This window comes from Centroberyx gerrardi, chromosome 15 (genome assembly GCF_048128805.1).
Source record: "Centroberyx gerrardi isolate f3 chromosome 15, fCenGer3.hap1.cur.20231027, whole genome shotgun sequence".
NCBI lineage: Eukaryota > Metazoa > Chordata > Actinopteri > Beryciformes > Berycidae > Centroberyx > Centroberyx gerrardi.
Genome location: NC_136011.1, coordinates 24,457,284 through 24,472,381, shown reverse-complemented (window position 1 = coordinate 24,472,381; position 15,098 = coordinate 24,457,284). Strand labels below are relative to the sequence as shown.

Sequence of the window (15,098 nt, the reverse complement as noted above, 5' to 3'; positions counted from 1 at the left end):
CCTATCTCTTCCTCTATCTCTCTCTTACACACACACACACACACACACACACACACACACACCCACACACACACTTAAAGCCTCCAATGCTGCTCTAAAATAGCTTGGCACGTGGGCACACACACTCACAGAGAGTAGTGGAGGAGAGGGAGAAACTGCATGAGAATAAATAGAAGAAAGAAAGAGAGACAGAAAGAGAGAAAGAAAGAAAGTCAGAAAGAAAGTAGGAATAATGGAGAATAGACAAGGTATCGACTCATCACCACACACACACACACACACACACACACACATTGTGCTACCAGACTGATATAGTTAACCACTGAGCTGATTGAGTTATCCTGATTTACTGCTTCCTACAGTATGTCTGCTCATCTACCATGTGGTCCACACACACACACACGCACGCACGCGCACACACACACACACACACACACACACACACACACACACACACACAACTACAGTCTCTGTTCTCTATCAATTCTTGTTTCTCTTTCTTAATCTGTCCCCCCTCCCATCTTCTATTTCTATGTGATTTCTGTTTTCCATATACTGTCTCAATTTCTCTGTCCCTCTGTCTCTGTCTCTCTCTCTCTCTCTCTCTCTCTCTCTCTCTCTCTCTCTGAGGAGAGAGAGCCCTTGGGCTGTTGTTGGAGTTCATCAGGGAGGCGTTGGGGGACTCTGCCAGTTGCCACCAGAAACTGGTGTTTGGCAGGAAGGAGGGAGGCTGCTGACTTTCTCTACTGCTGCTGGGTTGGAATGGGCAGGCAGGGAGTAAGGCACTGTATGTAACAGGTGCTACACGTAGCATTTTAAAATCAAACCAATAAATCATTACCACATTAATTTGCTGATGTTAGTATAATTTCCGTAAAGAAACATGATTGAGAAGATTGGCAGCCTCTACACTGCATTTTACATTGTGTGCCACCAGGTCGGATTTTGCTGGATTGCTTTATGGCAGAAAACAGGAGGAGGGCGCTGTTCTTCCAGCACAAATGGAGCTACAGCTTTCAGGTTCTGGCAACAGCAGATGGTGGACAGAGTGAAAGGCCGATGGAAAAATCATTTCCAACATGTGCATCTTTTTCAGTAAAGCAAAAGAGAAAACCTTTGACCAAAGAAGCTCTTTCCTCTTTGTGACCGGAAACAACAGGGCTTATTTTGAAGGCGGTATATCGTTACGTAATGTGTAATGTGATTACTTTATTCAGTAACAAGTAGTGTAAGGGATTACAATTAAAATTCAGTAATTACATTACAGTTATTAATCTCAGTAAACCTTAACCCCCCTTCAACCTTTTCTTTTCTCTCCTTTGAAATTTTTTAACATTAACATCGGCTACTAGTTAAAAAAGCAAAACAAAAGATGGAGGGTGAGGGCGAGACGCAGACTTTCAGCAGCTGGAAGTTTTCCCATTACTTTGAATTTATCTCAGTCGGATGCAAAGAACATTATTGTCCGTTGTAAACTTTGTGTGGCAGCAAAACGCTTTCCACAGCGAAAAACATTCAATTTATCGAAACGGAAAGTAAGGTAATGAGTAATGTAACTAATTACTACTCCTGTTGAGTAATTAGTTGTGTGTGTGTATTAAGTAATGTGATTACTTTTTAAGTGAGTAATGAGTAATTGATTACATTTTCCGTAACTTGCCCAACGCTGCTGAATTTTCTGTCTGCTGTGTGACTGACATGCAGAGGGCAGCAGAGGTTGACCTGACCTGCTGAGGTTTCCTTGAGCAAGACATTGATTTTCCTCCAGCTCCAGGCTTGCTGCTCTGTAGCTGAGCCCGACCTCTGACCTCTTTGTAAGGGGGGAAACGGGGATCATCAGTATTGCACGCATGCGGGGACAAGATGAGGGGTACAGGTCCGATAAAACCTGTGGCAAAGCTGGAAGGCAAAGTCTCTGCACACATAATATTGTTACATTTCTGAATGTTTGTGGGCTGCAGAGTGCAGTATGTGCTGTGGGAGTTTTGCTGTATAGAGCTGAATAGCAATGTGCCTGTGTGGGCTACTCGCACTGTAGATTTTGTGTTGGTGTGTGTGAGTGTGAGTGGGTATGAGAGCAGGTGAGTTTTAAGATGTTGTTGGTTATTTTTTCCTCTGTTGTTGTTGTTATGTAAAATGTTTTATTAAAGAACATCACTCTCCCTCTCTCTACCTCTTTCTGTCAGTACGGAGACACCGACCGACCTGGACAGCTGTCAGCACATATCTGTTGACACAGAAAGCTAACATAGCTCTGACACAAACACACACACACACACACACACACACACACACACACACGCACGGGAGCCAGGGCAAGTGGATTCAATTCAGGAATTAGATTAAGACTTCTAAAACTTACTTTTGGCATAAAATGTTGCTTATAACCAAGCCAGAAATAAATTATCAAAAAAGAAAGTTTTTTATTAAAATATGAATTGAGGTTTTAATTTACATTATGAAAGTGAGAAAGTGAGACAAACACAACAGAGCTTCTCATTCATGTCAAGTTTCTTCGTCTCCACAGCTACAGTATGATGATTGTGTACTTTTTGTCTTCATCTCCATAGTTACGACGAGTGCGTTGGCCCCGGTGCGACTCAGATCTACATCCCTACTGATGACCCGCCTCCTTACTCCCTATTGGATCCCTGTCAGAGAGGGGCGGGGCAAGAGGAGGAGCCTAACTACATCAGCCCGGACCCTTCTCCCTACCGTGGAGAGACCTCAGCCAGCGCCGCCTGGTTCTCCCCCTCCCGCTACCCGATAGGACTGCAGCATCAGGAGCGGCAGCAAATCGCGTCCATTTCCTTCCCTCTGGAGGCCGCGCCCCCTTACGAGTCGGTGGTGGCGGAGCAGGGACAGCCCCTCCCACTCATGCCGTGTGACCTTTTCAAGCACCAATCAGAGAGGGGGGGCGACGGCAACTCCCGGCAACCAGGGGCGAACCAGATCCTGTAGAACGAATTTGTACGTTCCTTTCACTTGTTTGGCGTCCCCGGTTGAATTAAACACAATGTTTATGAGGTGGGACCCAAAATGGCTGTTGGTAGGAGCTGTGACATCAGTTGAACGCAAGGGACACTTCTTCTGCACTGTTGCCAAGGGGTCAGCAGCTCAGCGGACTGACGTGCGGCCAAAGCTCTAGTGTTCGACAGCGGTTACTGCAGTTTATCTCCGGACAAAAAGCTTCACTTCATGTGGCGCTGAAAAAACGGTTTGTGGCCCCAATGATTCCCCCGGGAAGAAGAATGCATTTCCGCCATCTGATGACATTGTCTCGTTCTGTTTTTGCTGGGTTCAGACTGTTAATGTCTCTTTCTTGAATCAGGACTGATCTGAGATTCATGCTACAGAAGGCTAACCTCTGTTCATCATCGGTGACTGCAAGCTGACTTTGACTGTACAAACATGGTTGAGTGTAAACAATATCAATGTGGTCTCCTGTAGTGTAGTTTAAGGTACACACAAGCACACAGAGTATCCCCACCTGTTTCTCTTGGCATGGTAGAGTATCCGCACCTATCGGCCTAATCGCCACGTCGTTGGTGGTCTCCAGTTTCCTGTAGTGTGTAAACGTTCAATGCAATGTGCTATTCCGTAGCCTCCAGCCCAGAGTGTGGTGGTAGTAGTCTAGTGGTTAGAGAAGTGATTTTGTGACGAAGTGGTTGCCATTTCTAATCCCAGACTCGCTGGGAAAATGTGGGGAGGAACAGTGAATAAAAAAAACACTCTCTCTTCCTTCCTGCCCTTGAGCAAGGCACTAAACTGGAGCTGCACTGCGACCAACAGTAGAAGATAGTGGTTGTACTGGGCGGCTCCCAGGTGTGAATGTATGTAACTGTGTGAGTGTGAAGCAGGGCGGTGCAGAAAAAGAGCAAAGCCTTTTTCAAACCTCCCTGGATCAATAACGGTTAAAAAATAGTAAACACTGAAGGCTGCCTTCAAGTCATGTCAGAAATATCGTAATTTACAAGATGGACAACACACGGACAACCCCACAAACTCGTAATTACCAGTTGGAAAGTTAGGTTTTCATTCATTTTGTTCATTTTGGTGCCATTTACAACCAAAACCACTCGAATGCACAAGTCGTATTTACGACTGCCGAACTCGTAAGTAGGAACTTCTGAGAACGACTTGAAGGCAGCATTAGACAAATTAGCTAGGCTGTATATAGACAATGAGATGTTAGCAGCCGTACCAGAGCCATAGATAAGAGTAAGTTCAGCCATTACAGTTTTTAGTGGCAGCCATGTTAGCTCCACAGTCCTATTAACTTTGTAATTCTATGCCAGCTGATGTTTTGAAAGGTATAAGGCATATGATGGTGTTATGGAGGGCATTGTTAAATATTTGCAGCAAACATCTCTTATCACTAGAGATGGGGCACCAACATGGCACCTGTCGTACAGCTTGTCCCAACTCTTTCTATCAAGGGCTCTGGTTGTATTTTCAACACTGTAACTAGACCCCAGCAGCGTAATGTAGCTTGGAGCCCTCCCTACCGTGAGGTTGGGTCGATGCAACAGAGAGGTTACACATACACGTAAATACTGTAGACCTTAACGCACTGTTCACTGGGGAAATGTACACTACACATGTATGCCTCTGCTTGTCTGTCTGTCTCTTCGCTCCATCTCTCTCATGAAAGAATCAGTAGAGGCTTTGCAGTTGCATCACAAATCTCCTAGAAACCATGATTGGCGTCATCATGGAGGTCCATTGCAGAGTTAGCTGTGCGCAAGTAATGCAAATATATAAATATATAACAACAAGAAAAACAGAGATACCTGCAAAAGATTATTGTGTTGCTGGTTTAAGTCAATTCAGTAATGTTAGAAGTAAAATGGTCCGATAAGACAGATTTGTTTCCAAATGTATTTATTTCCAAGGTTAGCGTACTGTGACACAATGTCTTGTCTTTAGCCTGTAGCCCCATTGGTCCTGGTCACTAATTTAATGAACTATGAGGTGTAGCTTGAAAAGTGTCAGCTTAGTTAACCTTTAACAAACAACTGGTTTATGACTGTGTTAGCCAGCTAACTAGCCAGCAGGCTAATTTAGTAAAGCAATTGATGTTAATGTTAACATGCAGCTACTAACCACTTCTAACGCTAGCTTCTACTAGAAATGTTAGCTAGCATGCAAATCAGATGTGTTAACAGCAGGACAGTAATAGGCCTAGTTAGCTAACCGGATACTATGGTTAGCTAGCTAACAAGCTGCCATTATCTAAACACAAAATCGCTCAGATGTATCAATGGTGAAATTATCAGTTTCCAAAACAGCACAGAAATTAACCATGTCTATTTAGTTTGGTTGAGACCGCCAAGTACCAGCTGTTCAAAACTATTGTTACTCGAGAGCTGAGGACCTCCAATATGGCCGCCAGAGGGTGCGTTACATCACCTGAAAGCCCTCTATTATACATCCCGTCACCTGATTCCTTCATTCTGTTTCCCTTTAAAAGAACAGGAGTAGCTTAGCAGTGTTTGAATATTGGTTGTGTATGGAAGGAAGGGCTCAACCTGGTTTTCCTGGAGACACTCAGACCTGTAGCTAACGCCTCACTGATCCCCGTTTACTGAAGGAAGGAGCCATTCAAGGCGGTTTACTGCTTTACAGTAAAATAACTATAAAGCACGTCCTCGAGTGGCTTCTTGCTGTTATATAGCAGTAACACATCATTGTAATCAATAACAATGCAAATGTTCAATTTTTCTTTTTTCATTTTAATCAATAATTAAATGTCACAGTATTATTCTGCCAAGCAACGTGACTCAGCCAATCATAAATGAGGACCGTAACTATCCATTTTAATGTGTCATGTAGTTTTTAGTTTAAGTTTATTTGCACGGTGATGAAAAAGTGATAAAATCCAATGATAAAAAAACACCACAAGAAGGGGTGAAAATTAATAATTTGTGCAGGTGTGATCAAAAAGAAATTCAAAAGTTTATGAAAAATTATTTCACCTCAAAAAAACCCACAAAAGATAGAAACAAATACATAAACAAAATTGTGAAAAGGAACAAGACAAGCAAAGACAGCCTAATTGCCTAATTGGTTAACAGAATCTAAACTGCGACCAACAATAGAAACACAACATGGTAGAAAACAGGAGAAGAAGAAGAAGAAGAAGAAGAAGAAGAAGAAGAAGAAGAAGAAGAAGAAGAAGATGTATAAAATGACAGGGGAAATAAGAAAAAAAATTGTTAAAGTAGTACTAATGCAGGGAATTTAATCATACACAAATTAGTGGGAGGGTGTGTGTGTGTGTGTGTGTACATTCGCATTACTGAGTGTGCAAAATGATAGGATCACCTGCCCTCATATTGACTGCGATTCCACCCTCTATTGTACAATCCATACTTCAAATGTCTCAAATTGTCCTTCTTAAACTCGTCTCCTCCACTTTCTGTTTCATGGAAGGAGCAGGTGGCCCTAATGTTTTGTAAAAAAAAAAAAAAATCAGTGTAGACATGTTTATTCTATAGGTTGCTTTCGTTTTTCGCCATTTTGTGAAACCCAAAATGAATTAAAGCGAGTGCTGTCTTGGAGGGATGCCATGTGAAATGCTGAGTCGGAGGCCGCTGCGAAATGACCTCAGAGCGGAGAGAGAGCGAAGGACTGATAGATGAGGAGTTCCTTTTAGTGAACTAATGTTTCTAATGACATGAAGACCTGATTCAGACTGGTACAGTGATGAGATGTGAAGTGATGCGATGTCATATCACATCAATACAAAGACACACTGATCTCAATGCTGGAAACTTTTTTAATTCTTCCAAATATTTGTTTGTTTTTTTTTGTTTCGTTTTGTTCCTTCGTTTGTGTGAAATGGTCCTTTTTAAATGCAAATTGCCTATAGTTGAGATGTTTGTGTATTTCATTGTTTTTGTAGTTAAAATATGTGCCTAATTGCCCTCAGACTGTTAGCTTGAACATTGTAGCCATATTAAGATAATCTCAATGCAACTAATCCAGAGCTTTCCACTGTCAAATTTATTGTTGTTTCACGGTTCAAGTGTTGGTTTGCTGTGTTGATTTGTCAAAGATGCTGTATGGAGGATCTTCTCGTTAATTTATCCCTGTTGTGCTGACAAATTTTATAAGGGGTAAAAAAAAAAGAACATGTTGCTGTTTCAAGCTGTTGTCCCAATGATCTGCTGTGTGTTTTCATTCGGTTCAGTTTGGCAGCTATAGATGAGTCAACAGCACAAAAGACTAACTTTAGTTTGTTGTCCCAGTTCTGCTTCTGACTGTAGGCCAGTCCAGAGTCATGAGCTATAGTCGATGTAAACATAAATGTTCACAACCCTTGTCGATTATATTGTGACGGAAAAGTTGAGGCTACTGTAATGATCTTCTATCATCTGTATAGTCACTGTTGCTGCTTTTTAAATTACTTAGTCTTCAGTCTCTGTGTGTCTCACGGTGTTTTTCATTTGTCTTTTTCTTTGTCTGTCAGTCTCTCTCCCTTCCATTTCTGCTCCATCTCTCTTTCTCTCTGTTTTTCTTTGTGTTTCTCTCTCTCTCTCTCTCTCTCTCTCTACCTTACAGAGTTGAGGTGGTCAGAATCCTTAATTCACTTTCAATCCAGTCAATTCAAAATGTAAACAGAAACAGCAATCCCTCCGCTAATGAAGCACCACTCATTCTCAGCTACAGTATTTTTTTACAAGCTACTCCTGTCATCATTTCTCAATAATTGAAGAAACCTCATGCTTACAGAATTGACTGACTTGAAAGTAAATTTAGGCGAGCCTTGGCAGCAGGCTAATTAGTCATTTGGTGGCATTTCTGTCGGTGTAGATTGATTTTTAGAGATGAGTATAATTAGAATAAGAATCGCTTTTATTAGACAAGTTCATCGGGCGAACAAGGAATTTGACTCGGTTAATTGGTGCTGACACATTGCAAGACGGTTACACAATACAGCATTGACACATGGGGTGCAGAATAAGACGTTACAGGTCCTCACATGTGCAGACAAGATGGGTTGGATGACAGTGGAAACACACACACACACACACATTGGTATGACGCTGTATAATGTACTGTATATTGTAGTGTCCTGCATAAAGTTTGTCTCCAAAAAAACCCCCCAAAAATCAGAATTAGCTTTTCAATAGTGGAAGAGTTTGGTTGCAAAATGAAATATCCATTATTTGTAAAATGTGACACCTACTCCTAGAAAATCTTTGATGGTTGCCAAAATATTTAAAACAAATTGTAGTACTTTTTGAAGGATAGTAGTAAACACCTTTACAGACTAGATCCTCCACATTTTAGAGATATTGAATGCCAAACGTGGAATAAAACTTCTTTTTCCCATTGACATTCATGGATTTATTTTTCCAATTTTTAAAATGTTTGGGTTTGTCTGGGATTCATGAGACATTTTATGTGTGCGAGACAGTGTCCATTGGTCAGTTAAGAGTAACACAGGGCCAAAATGAAGATGCGGTAGGGTTTTAGTGGGACATTGACAGAATGAAAGATAAGAGGCCAAGCGTTTTTTAAGTCAATTAATTTTATCTCTGGTGTGGAAAGGCAATGATCAAGCTGTTCAAGTGTGTTTCACAGGATGTAGATGTACACAGGGAATCTAAATAATAATAAAAACAAATCTAATCATACCCTCTCACTAACATGCACACATTTTCCTTGGTGTTTTCCAACCAATTTAAATGTGTTATGTGAATTTGTGTCTAATATACATACATAACTTCCCATGTATGTCTGTCATTCTCACCCTCTCTCTCTCTTCCTCTCTCTTAATGATCTATCTATCTCTATTATGACAGAACAAAAACAAACTCAGACAATTTCACCATCACCCAGCAGAGGGAGCTGCAACACTATGAGCATTTGTGTCACAGAATAGAACCACAGTTGAAGTCAGATCAATTTAAACCTATTTCAGGAAAAAAAGAAAAAGTTTATCTGCAAAAGTTTAGCTGTTTTTTTTCTTTTAAAATATTCATATATTCAATTTAAATCTGTTAAATGTGTAGCTGTACCAGGGTTAGGGGTTCGATTCCCACTGCAAATACAAATAAATTCTAGGAGTTCAATCATTAATAGAGTTTTCGATTTACATATTGAACTGACCAGACTCTGCACAGACTATAGCTAGACTGCATTGTATTGTGAACCAGAGGAATCTTCTAGAGATAGAACTTAAAGGAAAATCTTACACTGCTATATATCATCCATCTGTGATGTTCAGTTCATTACAGGAGTTATTTAGTGATGAAGTGTTGTAATTTATTTTCTTTTTTGGTGTAACAACTTTCCCTCAACCTGCCTCGTCTACTACTTCAGTTAGTGATTTCCTACATTTCCCAGAATGCCTTTCAACAACCCCCAGAGAACGTGTGTGTGTAACTTGTTGCATTCAGTTGTGGGTTATATGTGCAGGTGGAGAGAGCGATAGTAATTGCGATACTGTAGTAAGAGCTAGAGAGCGAGTCTTCCCCCTTACTCAAAACACAGCATGTCTCTTGTGGCTGCATTGCATTCTGGTCTATTGAGGCTTCTGTCAGTGGAGAAATTGGTCTCTCTTCCTCTTCTACGATGGATTTCTCCCTGTATGATTGTTGAACATCTCTTGGTGTAAAATGGCGGCTCTAGAAAGAAGCCCTCGCTCTTTGATTCTGAGGGACTGACACCAAAACCTGACGTTTACCGTTGATGTTTTAGCTGAAACATTTTCTGCTATCAAACTATATCACATCTGCACTGGAAATATCTCACCGTGACGTCATGTTGTCTACGATTGGCCAGTTACCCACAGGAATAAAAAAAAATACACCTGTAAACAACAAAATGCCAAAAGCTATTTTTAACAGTGTTAAAGTGTTTTAGGGTGTTTTTTTCCCCTGTAAAGTGATCATTTACTGTTTTACCACACAGACCTTCATGCAAACAGGAAAACATTATTGAAAAGTACGATCCTGGACACAGAATGAGATATTACCTGGGTCTACTTGGCCATGTTAGTATAAGGTGATAAGTTTGTTTGTGGCCAGTATTGGTTGTTGACCGTTTATGAGCATTTACTGAGGCGGAGTGTGACTTGCCTTAGCAGCCGAACTACAGAAATACTATTCATCTCAATCCAGTCTGGTACATTTGTTATTTTGTTTGTATATCATTACATTTTTACTGCTGGGATAGCACCGTTCTGTCGGTGTGTATCCTGCAAGAAAACGGTATGTGAATTCATCTCTGATATATGTTCACCACCTCCCATCTCTCTCTCTCTCTTTCTCTCTCACTCTCTCTGTCTTTCTCTCTCTCTCTCTGTCTTTCTCTCTCTCTCTTTCTCTCTCTGTCTCTCCTCTGTCCAGTGAGACAATAATTTCTGTGTATATAGTAGGAACTGCAGTTGTCACTGTTTATGTTCTGTATTAGAGATTTTATTAAATATTTTCTTCTATTGAGGAAATTGAATAAATCTGAACTCTGATATGAGTCTGTGTGGCTGGTTTTGAGCGAACACACACACACACACACACACACACAGAGGAATCCAGAATGACGAGACAGTAAATAACTGGTGTACATCCCTTTGAAACAGAACCTTTGACACATTAAACTGTTTCAAATATGAACTTGATATATGATGATGTTGATATAAACCAGTTGCATTTTGCCACCTCAAGTTATACAAACTAAACACACTGTGACTTCAGTTTGAGAAAAGAGTCCCCTGCTCATGTGAAAACCTGAAACTAGACAAGCTACGACTGTAAAGGCCCAAAACGTAATAATGGATCATAACGTAATAACTCAAATCTCAAATCAAACGTAATAAAGCCCATTACTTAATAAAAATCCAATAACATAATAAAACATAATAAAATCTTGAACCTGTAATTTAATAACTTATTACTTTATTGACCATTTATTACATTATACCATTTGATTAAGTAACTTATTTCTGCTCACACTAAAGCATTGCCAAAAAACAAAACAAAACTAAGAAAAGTTACTGGTTTATGTATATTTAACAAAAATATTGGGCCTGTAATGTAATAAAGTAGCAATAACTTAAGAAGTTATTACATTATGGGCAAAAGAGCTATTACTTTACAGGTGTAACGTAATATTAGGTGTAGCCTACAGATGAGAGAACAATTAAAGAGTGTCCAGACAAGCTATTTTACAACCCGGCTCAAGGAAGTAACAAAGGAGGGGAGACATACGCCAAAGTAAAAGTTAAAACAATGATTTATTAACTAAAACTAAGGGAAAATAACTAGACAACACAAACTACATCAAACCAAAAGAACAGAACAAAAGGTGTGCATTAAGTGAGGAGGGAGAGAGACACTGATGGTCTGAAGGCTTTTTAAGCCCAGGGAGTACACCGGGCCCAGGTGCACTCCATCAGCCTTGATGACTCCACCCACCAGGCTCCTGCAGAACCAGGAGAGTGGGAGGGTCGTCACACAAGCCAATATGCATTGTAAGCTGTTCACATTATTAGATTTACAGGTGGAGGTAACATACGTCTAGAAATATGTGCAGACTGAGATGTGCATGAGTTCAGGTTGCCAGATTGAGTTCAGAGGTCATGCATGCACAAAAGTATATGACCTACAACATATTGCCTCTCATAATTTGGCTTCTGATTTTAAATACCATAACTCCAAAAGATAATTTAATAAGACAGTCACAGTAAAAACTGACACTGTATCACCAAATATTAGGCAGTCCATTATCCTAGCCTGACTCAATTATTCATCAATTATTCATCAAAAATTATTCATCAATTATTCATCAATTATGACTCAAAAATTCATCAAAAATTGGTCTACAGTGTTTTCACACTGTAGACCAATTTTGTCTTTCATACTTGTAATCCTGTAATCTAATGTAATCTGGATGACAGTGGGCATTGTCAGGTCACACAAAAAAATATAATAATAATATATAGGCTACAGTAAAGTACGTTTCCTGGTTGAAGTACTGCAGGTGGAAACCTATGAGTTATGAACAGTTATGAAATCCACTTTGCTTACCAGATGAACTTGTTTCTTCTTCTATAGGTATTCATGGCACCTGACATACAACATGCAAATCAGGTGAACTCATTCCCCTTTTCTTATGGGGCTAATTTTAACCTTCATTTATGGTGGGAAAGTTCAGCAACACGGTGATCACATTCATACAGTTCAGCACATTCAAGTACAACAAGTCTTTTTTCTGCAGTTGGTCGCTGGGCGGCTGCACTGCAGCGGTTGGTGGTTCAGCGCCTTGCTCAAGAGCAGCATGAGGGGAGGAGAGGGCGAGTTTCTCACTCACTCTTCTTTTGTTCAGCGTTTCACTGGATTGCAGCTTTCATATCACAGTTGTCGTTTGAAAATCTTGTAACTATTTGTTGATTGTCATGTTTTCACTTCAATTTTAGGATTACATGCTGATGGGATGAGAAAATTCTCCAATCTCTTTCAAAACCCATTGGCTCACCTCAAAATTGCATTCATGGTCAAGCTAAAAACCAGATGGATTTCATAGTCCCCCCCCCCCCCCCCCCCCCCCCCTCCTCCAAATGGACACAGAATGGTACAGAAGAAGATAAGATAAGATAAGATAAAATAAGATTGCACTTTATTGATCCCCTAGGGTAAATTTGTTTGTCACAGCAGCAATTGGCAGAACAATGACAAGGCAGTATACAAGAAAGGTAATAAGGTAATAAAAAAAATAAAAAATAGTACAGAAAAAAGACAAAAGGCAATAAATAAATAAAATAAATAACTATGAAGATAAACGTATAAAACTGTTAAAAGTGTTTCATGTGTCTAAGTGATGATGAAAAATGCTAATATTGAATGTGAAAATTCATCCAGTTATATGAGACAGAAAAACAAAAGGCCTTGCAGCATCAGCTGGACGAGAGTCAAGCAGACGGCTGCAGACATTTGAGTTTACTGAGGTTTGTGCCTGTTGATGACAGGAATGGAGACTGAGTGGATTCAGACCCAGACATTATACTGTACCTTCACATCAGAGGCATCCTGACTGACTGGTTGGGAGCAGGTTGAGTACATCAGCACTGAAGTAGTTGTGTAAGAAGCAGAGATGTGACCAAGCTTACTTTGCTCGAGTCTCAAGTCAGTCTCAAGTCTTGAGGCACAAGTCTCAAGTCAAGTCCCAAGTTTAAATGTAGATTACCAAGTCAAATCCAAGTCAAGTCCATGTCATTAATGTCAAGTCTCAAGTCTAAATGTAGAACACCAAGTCCAGACAGAACAAATCAAGTCCAGTATCAATTTAATATCTTAAAGAAAACTAAATATCTAGGACTTCGAGGATAAAAACTTGGTAAGAGCATCATGAGTTTGATTTCTATAATCAGTTTCAACTTCAATAAATTCAATCATTCCATACAAATTCAGTCATCTGGTGGAACAAATCTCATTACTTTCAATCTAAGTCATTTACACAAACACAAGATCTTTTGTCAAGACTTTAGAAACCTTTTCAAGTCATCAAAGTACAAGTCAGAGTCAAGTCCCAAGTCTTCTCCTCATGCATCAAGTCAAGTCTCAAGCTATTAAAATTGTGACTTGAGTCCAAGTCATGTGAAGTGGGAAGTAACGAAGTACAAATACTTTGTTACTGTATACGTAAGTAAGATTTTCAGGTTTCTGTACTTTACTTTAGAGTTTTTCTTTCACTTAAGACTTTTTGCTTGTACTACTACATTTCAAAAGAAATATCTATACTTTCTACTCACTACATTTTCAAAACAGTAACATTACTCTAGCACAGGAATCCTCAGCTGATATGCAAGGTAAGATTGTGTGTGTGTGTGTGTGTGTGTGTGTGTGTGTGTGTGTGTGTGTGTGTTTTGCACTAAATTTGTCCCTCAAGAAAAACCTTAGCGAAAAATTGCAACTTGTGCTATTGTCACATAATCTTTTCATGGTGGAGGAATGTAATCTTCACATTTCTTTGTGTCCACAACATGTAATCTGCATTTAGAGTTCATGCCCATGTGACAAAATGTTGTGAGACTGTGTTGTGGTAAATCTGTGGTAATCTGCTAAATGTTAATACGTTCCTCTCTCAACAGGACAGCAGGCAGAATGAAGGGAAACGGCTTTGAAAATAACGCAGAGCAAAGTCCGTCTGAATTTGGTACAAATACCAAACTGTTAAACACAAAAGGTTTTGAATAAAGAGACAAATGAACCAAATTTGCTTCAACCAGAGTCTGTTTTATCTCATATTTGTATTTTGCAAATGAAATGAATGAATTTTGCAAACTACTCCGTCTCTTTCCCTGCTGGTTATGCTGGTGGTCAGTTTAAACTGGTCATGTTCTGACCATAAACGCTGGTTTAGTTGGTGACTTAAAATGCAACGTAAGACTAGTGCTGTTTTTTAAACAGTAAGCCAATCTCAATTTTATCAAGCATACTTACATTGCTTTATTCTCAATTAGCAGCATGTCACAAGATTGATTTTAACTTTTCTTTTTCTACTTTTGTTTTATAATTGAGCTAAAAAGATAAACAAAATTAAAGTAATGAGGTTTACATTTTATAAATGAAAGGAATAACGGATTACAAGAACTAACGCGTTAAATTACTAGTTAGCACACAAAGTAATCAGAGTACAGCAACTAAAGACTGTTTGTCAGGAGAGTGGCCTTTACCACACTGACCTCTAGTGGCCGCTGCATGTCAGTACAACTTGAAAATACACAGAATTCACACACAGTTCAATAAATTATGCAAATTGTATATCTGGAATATGAAAGATTCAGATCAAACGAATTGGAAAGAAACAAAACACCAGAAGTTACTATCCTGAGAGAGAGAGAGAGAGAGAGAGAGAGAGAGAGAGAGAGAGAGAGAGAGAGAGAGAGAGAGAGAGAGAGAGACAGAGAGAGAGAGAGAGAGAGACACTGACACTGAGTTGTTGGTCGCCGGTTGCCATGTGATCTGTCTGTCCAAACCGAGCCAGATTCAGAATGTCAACCGTCATTCGTTGCCTGCTGCTCGGTGCGCGACACCGTCATTTCTCGGTGTAAATGTCAACTGAACCGTAAAAACACACCGAGTCTCGAC

At 39.9% G+C, this 15,098-nt stretch overlaps 1 protein-coding gene across 1 annotated transcript in view; it reads left to right on the top strand.

Annotated features, from left to right (window-relative positions):
- bean1 (brain expressed, associated with NEDD4, 1) overlaps positions 1-2,961 on the top strand; it is a 41,504-nt gene extending 38,543 nt beyond the window's left edge. Inside the window, exon 5 of the mRNA XM_071911721.2 lies at positions 2,571-2,961. Coding sequence (XP_071767822.2) covers positions 2,571-2,961 — 391 coding nt within the window. The remainder of the gene's footprint in view (positions 1-2,570) is intronic.
- Positions 2,962-15,098: the final 12,137 nt, after the last annotated feature.